Source organism: Diceros bicornis, chromosome 34 (genome assembly GCF_020826845.1).
Source record: "Diceros bicornis minor isolate mBicDic1 chromosome 34, mDicBic1.mat.cur, whole genome shotgun sequence".
NCBI classification, from domain to species: domain Eukaryota; kingdom Metazoa; phylum Chordata; class Mammalia; order Perissodactyla; family Rhinocerotidae; genus Diceros; species Diceros bicornis.
Genome location: NC_080773.1, coordinates 27,559,398 through 27,572,040, shown reverse-complemented (window position 1 = coordinate 27,572,040; position 12,643 = coordinate 27,559,398). Strand labels below are relative to the sequence as shown.

General features: G+C 48.1%; 1 protein-coding gene across 1 annotated transcript; it reads left to right on the top strand.

The window, feature by feature from the left end:
• The first annotated feature begins 6,909 nt into the window (after positions 1-6,909).
• Positions 6,910-12,370, top strand: LOC131397675 (sialic acid-binding Ig-like lectin 13). The gene is given in 6 exon segments (XM_058530746.1): positions 6,910-6,946; positions 6,994-7,371; positions 7,583-7,861; positions 8,089-8,143; positions 10,971-11,221; positions 12,276-12,370. Coding segments are annotated over 6 exon segments (1,095 nt in total).
• Positions 12,371-12,643: the final 273 nt, after the last annotated feature.

Genomic DNA, 12,643 nt, shown 5'->3' with positions numbered 1-12,643 from the left:
AGAACTTCTAGAAATAAAAAATTAATACAGTAAAGTTTCAGGATACAAAATCAACATACAAAAACCAGTTGCGTTTCTATACACTAACAATAAAGTAGCAGAAAGAGAAATTAATAATACAATCCCATTTACAATTGCAACAAAAAGAATAAAATACCTATGAATAAATTAACCAAAGAAGTGAAAGACCTGTATGCTGAAAACTAAAACATTGTTGAAAGAAATTGAAGAAGACACAAAGAAATGGAAAGATATTCCGAGCTTCTGGATTGGAAGAATTAACATAATTAAAATGTCCATACTTCCTAAAGCAATCTACAGATTCCGTGCAATCCCTATCAAAGTTCCAATGACATTTCTCACAGAAATAGAACAAAGAATCCTAAAATTTATATGGAACAACAAAAGACCCCGAATAGCCAGAGGAATCTTGAGAAAAAAGAACAAATCTGGAGATAATCACACTCCCTGACTTCAAAATATACTACAAAACTATAGTATAAGCAAGTATAATCAAAGCATGGTACTGGCACAAAAACAGACACACAGATCAATGAAACAGAATCGAGAGCCCAGAAATAAACCCATACATCTATGGACAGCTAATTTTCTTCTTCTTCTTTTTTTTTTTTGTGAGGAGATCAGCCTTGTGCTAACATCTGCCAATCCTCCTCTTTTTTTTTTTTTGCTGAGGAAGACTGGCCCTGGACTAACATCCATGCCCATCTTCCTTCACTTTATATGGGACGCCGCCACAGCATGGCTTGCCAAGCAATGCGTTGGTGTGTGCCCGGGATCCAAACCGGCGAACCCCAGGCTGCAGCAGCAGATCACACACACTTAACTGCTTGCGCCACCGGGCTGGCCCGGGACAGCTAAGTTTCCACAAGGGAGCCAAGAACACACAGTGGAGAAAAAAAATCTCTTCAATGATTGGTGTTAGGAAAACTGGACTGCCACATGCAAAGAATGACAGATCATTATCTCACACCATAAACAAAAATTAACTCAAAATGGATTAAAGACTTGAATGTAAGACCTGAAACCATAAAACTTCCAGAAGAAAACACAGGCAGTACCTTCTTCGACATGAGTCTTAGCAGCAAATTTTCAAGTACCATGTCTGACCAGGGAAGAGAAACAATAGAAAAAATAAACAAATGGTACGACATCAAGCTAAAAAGCTTCTGCACATCAAAGGAAACCATCGACAAAACAGAAAGACAACCTAACAATTGGGAGAGGATATTTTCAAACCACATATCTGATAAGGGGTTAATATACAAAAGCTATAAAGAACTCATACATCTCAACAACAAAAAAACTAACAACCCAATTAAAAAATGGGCAAAAGATCTGCACAGACATTTTTCCAAAGAAGATACACAGATGGCCAACAGACACATGAAAAGATGTTCAATATCACTAAGTATTAGGGAAATGCAAATCAAAACTACAATGAGATATCGCCTCACTCCTGTCAGAATGGCTACAAATTAACAAGACAAGAAATGACAAGTGTTGGAGAGGATGTGGAGAGAAGGGAACACTCATACACTGCTGGTGGGAGTGAAAACTGCTGCAGCCACTATGGAAAACAGTATGGAGATTCCTCAAAAAATTAAGAATAGAACTACCATGATCCAGTTATTCCACTGCTGGGTATTTATCCAAAGAACATGGAAACACGAATGTGTAAAGATATACGCACCCCTATCTTCATTGCGGCATTATTCACAATAGCTGAGACTTGGAAGCAATCTAGGTGCCCATCAAGGGACGAATGCATAAAGAAGATGTGGTATATATACACAGTAGAATACTACTGAGATATAAAAAAGGAAGAAATCTTGCCATTTGTGAAACATGGATGGAAGTTGAGGGTACTATGCTAAGCGAAATAAGTCAGATGGAGAAAGACAAACACTGTATGATTTCATTGATATGTGGAAGATAAACAAATATATGGATAAGGAGAACAGATTAGTGGTTACCACAGGGGAAGGGGGTGGTGGGAGGGTGAAAGGGGTAAAGGGGCACATATATATGGTAATAGATAAAAAACTAGACTATTGGTGGTGAACATGATGCAGCCTATATAGAAATTCATATATAATAATGTGCACCTGAAATTTTCAAAATGTTATAAGCCTCAATGAAATAATTTTTTTAAAAAACAAATTTGTCCTGGTGCCCAAACAGCTGCTACAAAGGGGGAAGTTTTTATCCCTTTCAAAATCTGCCCCTTCCCTTCTGCACTTTCTTCCTTTCCAAACCCCACTGTACAGAGAATCACAGCCTCAGTTTCTCAGGCATCCTGCAAGCCAGACTCCCCTCGACATTCTAGGCTTGTGTTAACACACAGAATCCCGGCCTCCATCACCTGAGTGTCCCCTCTGCCCAGTCCTCCTGAGACTCAGCCTCCAACCCAGGGAGAGAGACACGCTACCCTGCCTTTGCAGCCCCACCGCAGCCTCTGTAACAGGGAGCTCCAGGGGCTGGGACACTTCTTGCCTCCCCACTGGACAGTGACTCTCGGGGCAGCATCTGGGGCTGGTGTGTGACCTCAAGAGCAGAGAGGGGAGGCCTACCATGTGGATGCTGAGGGAGGGAGGTCAGTCAGCCTCCCTCATATTTCGTGACCCTGAGTCCCTCCTCCAGCTAGGGTGGGTGGGGGATGGCTGACTCCATGGGCTGTCCCGGCCCCAACAGGTCTGGGTGTGAAGTTCCTCCACTGGTGAAGGTCACTGTTCTGACCTCACCCTCTTCTTCCTGTTGAAGCCTCTTCTAAATCTTGCAACTTTCAGTTCCTGAGAGATGAGCCATGAGAAACAGACTTTCTTGAGTAACCTATGACTGCCAACCCCAGACATGTGGCTGCTGCTGCTGGCCCTGCTCTGTTGGAGGGAGGAGGCCGAGGGCCAGAGGGACCCCTGGACAAATAACAAGGGTTACCAGCTGCAAGTGTGGGAGTCAGTGATGGTGCAGGAGGGTCTGTGTGTGCAGGTGCCCTGCTCCTCCTCCTACCCCAAGGATGGCTGTAATGACTCTACTCCTGCTCAAGGCTACTGGTTCTGGGAAGGGGCCAATCCTGACCAGGATGCTCCTGTGGCCACAAACAACCCTGATCTAAAAGTGCAGGAGGAGACCCAGGGCCAGTTCTTCCTCCTCGGGGACCCCCGGACCTATGACTGCTCCCTGGACATCACAGATGCCAGGAGGAGGGACAACAGAAAGTACTTTTTTTGAGTGGAGAGGGGAAGTGAAAAACAGAATTACAAATTTAACCTTCTCTGTGTGTGTTATGGGTAAGGAGTAGACTCCAGAAACGGCCACAGGGCAAGGCTATGGGGGCCCCAGGGCAGGACTAGGATGGGACTCCGCTCCTGGGACAGAGTTAAGGGTACAGTGTGTTGGGGATCAGAGGGAGGAGCTGGACCAAAGCCTGAGGCTTCTCTCAGGCCCGTACTTCAGACCACCTCTCTTGATCCCCATGTCTCCCTCTCTCCTCACCAGCCCTGACCCACATGTCTGACATCCTCAGCCCAGGGACCCTCATCTCAGTCTGGCCACCACAGGAACTTGACCTGCTCTGTGTCCTGGGCCTATGAGTGGGTCACACCCCTGTCTTCTGGATGACATCAGCTCTCACCACCCTGGGCCCCAGGACCCGCTTCTCTTTAGTGCTCACCCTCAACCCACGGCCCCAGGACCATGGCACAAACCTCACCTGTCGAGTGACCTTCCTGGGGCTGGAGTGATCAGGATGAATACCATCAACCTCAATGTGTCCTGTGAGTGCTGCCAGGACACCAGGGTACCCGATAGGGTCCTGAGGACAGTGGGGATGTTGGTGTCAGGGTCTTAGATATTGTTGCTGGACCTCAGAAATAGGGCTGGGAGTGGCGTCAGGAAGATGCCCACCTGCATCCTTCCCACATTTATGCAGCTCCTGGGGACAGAGGCCCACGTCCACCCAGCCGTCACCACTGAGGCAGGTCCACATTGTCTTTCTGTCCCAGACTCTACACAGAACTTGACCGTAACTGTCTTCCAAGGAAACAGTGCAGGTAGGAAGGAGACCCCTCCTGGGCTTTAGAGAGAAGGGCCTCTTCCAATTCAGGGCAGAGCCGGTTCCCTGCCTCACCCTGGACTCACCCCAGTGACCAGAGAACCCTTGTGGGTGAAACCAGTACACCCTCCCATCCTCAGCCCCCATGGCCTCTGTGAGCAGCTGTCCCCTTTGGTCCCTCACTCCCTTCAGACTCTTCCATGCCCCCTCAGCTCCACAAGGAGAACAGAACAACATTCACAGGGCAGAGCCCACCTCTCAAGGCCCCTTATCACCCATCTTCTGACGACTCCTCCAACCTTGTCTTTTTATTTTCCCTAATAATTGTTTATTTAAGTACTTTTGAACAGGTAATATAGTCACATGGTCGAAAGTTCACAGTGCACAGCAGAGTCTGTCCTCAGATGCCCAGTCCCCTCCTGGGAAGTGACCAGTGTCCATAGGCTGCTCTGAGCTCTGGTTTGTTTACCTAAAGGATCTCAGGAGTCATTTGATGTCAGTAGCACAGACTGTTCTCATTCTGCTCTGTGACTGTGCAGTATTCTATGGCCTTAACGGATTCTGATTTTATATGCATATTCTACTAATGGAAAAATCATTGTATTAATTTTATTCTACTAAGAGAAACACTGCAATGAATAATCTTGTATCTACTTGCTCACTTGTGTGTGTGTGTGTGTGTGTGTGTGTGTGTTTGTGTGTATGCCTTTGGGATAAATTCCTAAAAGCTAAAGAGCTGTTTCATGTGCTCCTTCTATTTTTTTATTGAGGTATAATTCACATATAACACAGTTAGTTTCCCGTGTATGACAAAATAATTTGATGTTTGTGTATATTGTGAAATGATCACCGCAATTAGTCTAGTTAACGTCCGCCACCACACATAGTTATGGATTATTTTCTAAGTAATTGTTACAATGATTAGGGATCTATTTATGTCTGTGGTCACATTTATCAATCTGTTCTATGTGGCTTCTGCTTTTCCCACTTTGAGTTTATAAAAACAAACACCCGCTTTTCAGGGGCCAGCCCAGTGGCGCAGCGGTTTAAGTTTGCACTCTCCAATTTGGTGACCGGGGGTTTGCTGGTTCAGATCCTGGGTGCAGACCTATTCATGGCTCATCAAGCCATGCTGAGGCGGCGTCCCACATAGAGAAGCTAGAAGGATGTACAACCATGGGTGGCACCGTGGATCAGGACATTGTGTAGGTGGGGAGGTTATATTTGAGAAACATTTTGAAAGTCAAGCTGACTGAAATTTCTGATGAATGTGGTAAGAGGGGGAAAAAGAGGAGCAAGGATGGTGCCGAAATCTTTCCTCTGAGCAACTGGAAGGATGCAGCTGTGTTCCATAGAGGATGACAGAGAGTAGGATTTTGAAGGGTGCTGATCATTCAGAGAAGCCACTTGATAGCCAACTGGGGACGTCAGCTAGAGAGCAGGATATGAATGTCTAGAGAGCAGGAGAGAGGTCCAGACGGGAGATGTTAACATGTACAGTCAGTGTAAGAGGACGACAACAGATGAGGGAGGGAAAAAAAAAAGTGAAGGAAGATAAGACAGTGGTGGTTCCTCAAAAAGTTAAAAATAGAATTACTGTATGACCCAGAAATTCCACTTCTAGGCATTTATCCAAAAGAATCGAGAGCAGGGACTCAGAGATATTTGCACACCCATACTCACAGCACCAATGTTCACAATAGCCAAAAGGTGGAAGCAACCCAAGCATCCCTCAGTGAATGGATGGATAAACACAATGTAATGTACACCTGCCATAATGTTATTCAGCATTAAAAAGGAAAGAATTCTAAGATGTGCTGCCACGTAGGTGAAGCTTGAGGACATTGTGGTAAGTGCAATAAACCAGTCACAAAAAAGGCAAATACTATATGATTCCCCTATATGAAGCATCTAAATTAGTCAAATTCCTAGAGACAGAAAATGGGACAGTGATTGCTGGGGGCTGGGAGGTGGAGGGAATTGGGAAGTTCTTGTTTCACGGAATAGAGTTTCAAGTAGTACACTTGAAAAGAGTTGTTATTTGGTTTGGGGGGGGGTTTATTTTGACCAGATGTCAAAAAAAATCCCATAATTATATTTTAGACAATGCCATGTGTTCTTCCAGGACACACAGCAAATTCATCAGTGACTGCAGCTCTAAAGCTCAACAACACTGAGTGTTTGGGGAGGAAGTGACTCCACTGGGTGGGGAACATCTCATGGGCATGGACCAGGTGGGTCATCTCCCTTCGTGTCTCCACCTCCCCAACACATGAATGCTGACTAAGTGTTTGGAGAATGAATGAATGAATGGTTGGCTGCTGCCCTCACCACACCTAGGATCCCCTTCATTTCCTCTGCCCCAGACACTCATACAGACCCTAAAGAAACCTATAACTGGCAGGACCATCCATTGGAGGTCTAGATGAGTCTGTGACCCTCCTGGGTCAGCAGGAGATGACCAGCTCCCTGGTGTAGACAACAGGGCTCAGAAAAGCACCCCAGAGGGGAGGCCCTTAGAGACTCACCATGTCCCACTCCTCAGATGTCCTCAGAGGTCCTGGTCCAGGCTCCAGTGCTGGAGGGAAACTTTGAGACGGGCACAGAACATGGGGTCTGCTCCTTGTCTGCTCCTCTCTGGGGTGGACTCAGGGTCTCTGAACAGTGGGGTGTGTAGAGAGGGGGCGAGCTCTGGTCTGCAGTCCCTCATCTGTGAATGACCAAGGTCACGTGCTCCTCTGCAGCTTCCCATGTGTCTTCCGGCAACTCCCCTCCCACTTGCCTTCTCCTTCTCTTTTGAGACACGAGACAAACGCCCAGAACTTTCCATTTCAGACATGCTGCCACTGCTGCTGCCCCTGCTGTGGGCAGGTGAGTGGGCTGAGGGGAGAGGGGGCAGATGGGGCAGGAGCTGCTGCTGACCCTGGCACAGAGTGGAATGTTCAGGCTGCAAGTACAGGAGTCAGTGATGGCGCAGGGGGGCCTGTGTGTCTGAGTGCCCTGCACTGTCGTCTACCCACGGTATGGCTGGAATGACTCTACCCCAGCTCATGGATACTGGTTCCGGGAAGGGGCAAATCCACAGCAGGTTGCTCCTGTGGCCACAAACAACCCAGATCATAAAGTGCAGGAGGAGACCCAGGGCCGATTCTACCTCCTGGGTGACCCCCGGACCAATGACTGCTCTCTGGACATCAGCGACGCCAGGAGGAGAGCCAATGGTTCATACTTTTTTCGGGTGGAGAGAGGAAGAACAAAATGGAATTATAAATCTAACTTTTTCTCTGTGCATGTCACGGGTAAAGAGTGGGCTCCAGGACACGGGGCTCACAGGGAAGGACATGTGGGTCCTGGGGCAGGGCTGGGATGGGACCCCACTCCTGGGAGAGGGTTGGAGAGTCAGTGTGTCAGGGCTCAGAGGGAGCAGCTGAAGCAAAGCGTGAGGTTTCTCTCAGGGCCACACCTAGGACTGTCCGTCCTGATCCCCATGTCTCCTCCTCACCTCACCAGCCCTGACCCACATACCCCTCATCTTTATCCCGGGGACCCTGGAGTCTGGCAACCACAGGAACCTGAACTTCTCTGTGCCCTGGGCCTGTGAGTGGGGCATGCTCCCCATTTTCTCCTGGACATCAGATGCCCTCACCTCCCTGGGCCCCAGGACCCACCTCTCCTCGGTGCTCACCCTCACCCCATGGCTCCAGGACCATGGCACCAACCTCACCTGTCAGGTGACCTTTCCTGGGGCTGGAGTGTCCACAATGAGAACCATCCACCTCAACATGTCCTGTGACTGCTGGGCCAGGACATCTTGGTCTCTGATGGGGTGCTGAGGGCAGTGGGGACGGAGTTGTCAGGGTCTCTGATACTGGATGTTGGGCCTCAGACTCTAGGCTGGGAGGGACTCAGGAGGATGCCCACCTCCACCCTTCCCACATTTATGCAGTTTCTGGGGACAAGGACCCATGTCCACCCAGCCCTCACCGCTGATAAAGATTCATGTCTTTCCGTCCCAGACTCTCCACAGAACTTGACTGTAACTCTCATCCAAGGAAACAGCACAGGTAGGAGGCGATCCCTCCTGGGCTGTAGGGAGTAGGTCCTCTTTCAGCTCAGGGTGGGGCCGGGTCCCTGCCTCACCCTGGACTCACTTCAATGACCAAAGACCCCCTTGTGGGTGAACCCAGTGTTCCCTCTCATCCTCAGCCCCCATGGCCACTGTGAGCAGCTGTCCCCAGCGGCCCCTCACTCATCTCCGACTTCTCCACCACCCTTGGCTCCATAAGGAGAACAGGACAACATTCACATCAGAGCCTTCCTTTCAACGTCCCTTATAGTCTGTCCCCTGACAACTCCTCCAGCCTCGTCTTTTTATTTTCCCTAACAATTGCTTATTTAAGTACTTTTGAACAGGTCATATATTCACACGGCCAAAAATTCAAAATGCACTGCAGAGTCTGTCCTCAGATGCCCTGTCCCCTCCTGTGAAGTGACCAGTGTCCATAGGCTGCTCCAAGCCTTGGCTTGTTCACCTAAAGAGTCTCAGGGGTCCTGTGACATCAGTAGTACAGACTATCCTCATTCTTCTCTGTGACTGTGCAATATTCCGTCGCCTGGATGGATTCTTATTCTGTACACATCTTCTCCTAGTGGAAAACCAAGACATTCACTTTATTCTACTAATGGAAACACTGCAATGAACAATCTCGTGTCTCCTTTGGTGTGTGTGTGTGTGTGTGTGTGTGTGTGTGTGTGTGTGTGTTTCTTTGGGATAAATTCCTAAATGTTAAAGAGCTGGGTCCTGTGTTCTTTCAATTTTTTTATTGAGGTATAATTGATACCTGACGTATAGTAGTTTCAAGTGTAGAACATCATGATTCATTTGCATACATTGTGAATTTATCACCACAATTAGTCTAGTTAACATCCATCACTGTACATAGCTACAGAATTTTTTATCCTCGTGACGAGAACTTTTAACATCTACTCTCTTAGTAACTTTCAAATATGCGATACAGTATTGTTAACTATAATCACCATGCTGTACATTACATCCCCAGGACTTATTTATTTTATAACTGGAAGCTTGTACACCCTACCCCCTGCCTCTGGAAACCACCAATCTGTTCTCTGTATCCATGAGCTTCCTCTTTTATTTCTTTTTTAGTTTTCACATATCAATGAGATCATTCAGTATTTATCTTTCTCTGTCTGACTTATTTCACTTAGCATAATGCCCTCAAGTTTCATCCATGCTGTCACACATGACAAGACTGCATTGTTTTTTATGACTGAGTAGTATTCCATTCCACAATGTATATAGCACATCTCCTTTATCCATTCATCTGTCAATGCGATTTAGGTTGTTTCCAAGTCTTGGCTATTGTGGCTAATGCTGCAGTGAACATGGGGTGCTTATACTTTTTTGAATTAGTGTTTTCATTTTGTTCCAATATACACCCAAAAGTGGAATAGCTGGACCATGTGGTATTTATATTTTTAATTTTTTGAGGAAGCTCCATACCATTTCCCACAGTGGCTGCACCAATTTACATTTCCGCCACCAGTGCACAGGGGTTCCTTTTCTCCTTGTCCTTTATTTTTGAGAAATATGGCTAAATTATTCTCCATCGAAGGTGGACAAGCTGACATCCCCTCCAACCATGGGTGAAGTTCTCCCACCCTCACCAAACCAGAGGGAGAAATAAGACTTTTAGGTCTTTGACCATATCAGGTGAACACTGGAATCTCTGTAGTTTTAATTGACATTCCTCTTGTTATACATGATGGTGCGCGTGATTTTATCTGATGAAGAGTCATTTGTGTTTCTTTTATTCTGTGAACTGTCTCTTCATAGTCTCTGCTCATCTTCTACTGCATGACTTGACTTTTAATTACTCAAGCTTGGAAACTTTTTTCAAGTGAGAGGAATTACCTGTTGTTCTGTCATAGGAGTTGTGAGCACTTTACTCAGTGTGCCATTACCTTTTTCTTGCTGGTCGGTTATTGTTACAATGCTTAGGGATCTATTTATGTCTGTGGTCACATTTAGCAATCTCTGCTCTATTGGTTCTGCTTATAAAAACAACTCCCCGCTTTTCCTCCTGTGGCCTCGTCTCTGAAGGGCCACCCCCATCGTCATCCCCTTTCCTTCCAACCCTGCAGGTCTATTCACTTTTCCCTGGACATGCGCAGGCCTTGGTCCTCTTTGCACTCTCTGTTCCTCCTTCCTGCAATTCCCTTCCACCACTCAGCATCATCTTACTGCCTCTTCTTACCCCTCACACTGGACTTCACATGCTGCCTCCTCCAGGAAGCCCTCCTGGCTCTGCCAGTCTCATTTTCATTGCTCTCCTCAGAGCCCCTGCAGCCCAGTGTCATCACCATCACGTGTGTCATGTGGTGTGAGCAGCTGTTCCCGGGTCCCTGCTCCCCACAGACTGTGAGTTTCTAAGAGTGAGCCCCCTCAGAGACACCTCGTTAAATCAGTAAACTGGTGCCAAGTGAAAGCAGAAATGAAGGAAAAGGGTTTTCAGGGTCAATCTGTGTTCTGAGCGAAGGGGACGAGGGATCCAGGGCAGGGCTGACAACTTGTATGACATCTTATAAAGCCCAGGACCCTCCCTCTGTGCCTTGTGGGGCCTGAGTCCAGCCAGACAGCCCATCAGGACAGAGATGAATCTATATCATCGAGTACAGAGAAAGATGGCGCCTGAGGAGTGATCTGGCCCCTACTCACTCCCTGTCTCTGAGTCCCTCTCCTAGAGTCTGGGTCTCTTTCAGTTTCTGTCTATGTGTCTGAGTTGGTCCCTCTCAGCTGGTCTCCATCTGTATCCCTCCTCTTTCTCTGGATCTCGATGTCTCTCTGACCCTCTGTCTCTTTTTCTCCGGCACCCAGAGTCCTGGATGATGGCTCGTCTCTTTCAGTCCTGGACAGCCAGTCCTCGCTCCTGGTCTGTGCTCTTGACAGCAACCCACCTGCCAGGCTCAGCTGGGCCTGGGGGAGACTGACCCTCAGCCCCTCAGAGCTCTCGAACCCTGGGGTGCTGGAGCTGCCTCGAGTACACGTCGGAGACGAAGGAGAATTCACCTGCCGAGATCAGAACCCTCTGGGCTCCCAGCGCTTCTCTCTGAGCCTGGCCCTGCAGAGTGAGTGCCTGTTATGAGAGGTTTGGGGATTCGATCGGAGATGTAAAAGACACTCTCCACTCCAAACAAATGGACTGAAGGTATATTTTATTATATAGAGGATAGTAAAGGCGATAGTCTGCAAACAGATCTGAATAGGTCAAATATTAAGAGGGAAAAACATCAGCCCAACTGGAAAGGGAAAACATCCACATCGGCTGAAGAGAAATGACACAAATCAACCGGAAAGAAAAACACCAGGTTGACCGAAAAGAGAACACATCAAATCAATTACTTCATATCAAATCAATTACTTCACATCAAATCAATTACTCACAATATCCACGCCCCACTGCCGGGAGAACCCTGTCAATTGACGCGGCTGGGCAAGGATCACACGTCCTGGGCAAGGTGTCCCTTCCACAGGTGGAACTCTCACCAGGTCTCAGTTTCCAGCAGTTTATATAAGCAGTAACAGAGTTTACAGAGCAAGCGTCTAGTGTTCCCATGCACAAAATTGTTATCAGTGGCGTACGTGCACTGAGCCCCCTGGCTAACATCCCAGCCCAGTAGTTGTGTACGTGCATTGTTCTCTTTGGTTATCATCTCAGCCCGGCACAGATGCCCAGTCCATTCTGGTCTACGACGCTCCAAGAGCCTTGAAATGTTACAACTTGCAACTCTCTCCATGGGAGAAAGGCCAGTACTAGGGAAAAGGCCAGTTTCCACCACACAGAAAGCAGCTTTGTATTTCTTTTTGTGCTGGTGGATGTAGGTCAATGGAGCCGCCAAACATGGCTGTACTCACGTCAAGACAGTGCCCAAGGGCTGCACACTGGACCCCAACCCTCCAGTGCCCTTCAGCTCACTGGTCCCTGAGCATGCAGCCCCAAAGCCCTCTGCCCAAGTTCTGGAAGGTCAGAGTGCGGGGTGGGGTGAGGCCCGGGCACAGGTGGTCCTGCATCTAGTAACAGAGGAGGGCCTGGAGACCCAATGTCCAGAGTCCCACTGGGAGCAGACGGGCAGAAGATTGTGCTGGGGCAGGTTAATCCATCCTTATCTCACTTTCCTGCAGGGAGATCAGGGCCTGTGGCAAGGGTGGTTCTGCTGGCCATCTGGGAAGCGGCAGTGAAGACTCTGATCCTCCTCTGCCTCATCTTCCTGGTGTGAGCATTGTCCCAGGGGGAAGGGGAGGCATGGGGAGTGTAAGGGTCCCATGGCTGATTCCCAGAAGAAGGGCTTGAGGCACGCAAAGGGATCGGGTGTGGGGCAGGCAGGAGGCTGACAGGGTCAGGGTGGGGTTGGAGGATTCACCATGGGAGCCACAGTGACCTGCCCACCACGTGTCCAGGATAGCCGGTGCCTGCTGTGCTCCACACCTGTCCTCTCCCACCTCAGTCACCACTCCAGCCCCTAAAAGAGAAGAAAGGGTGAGTCTGCTGC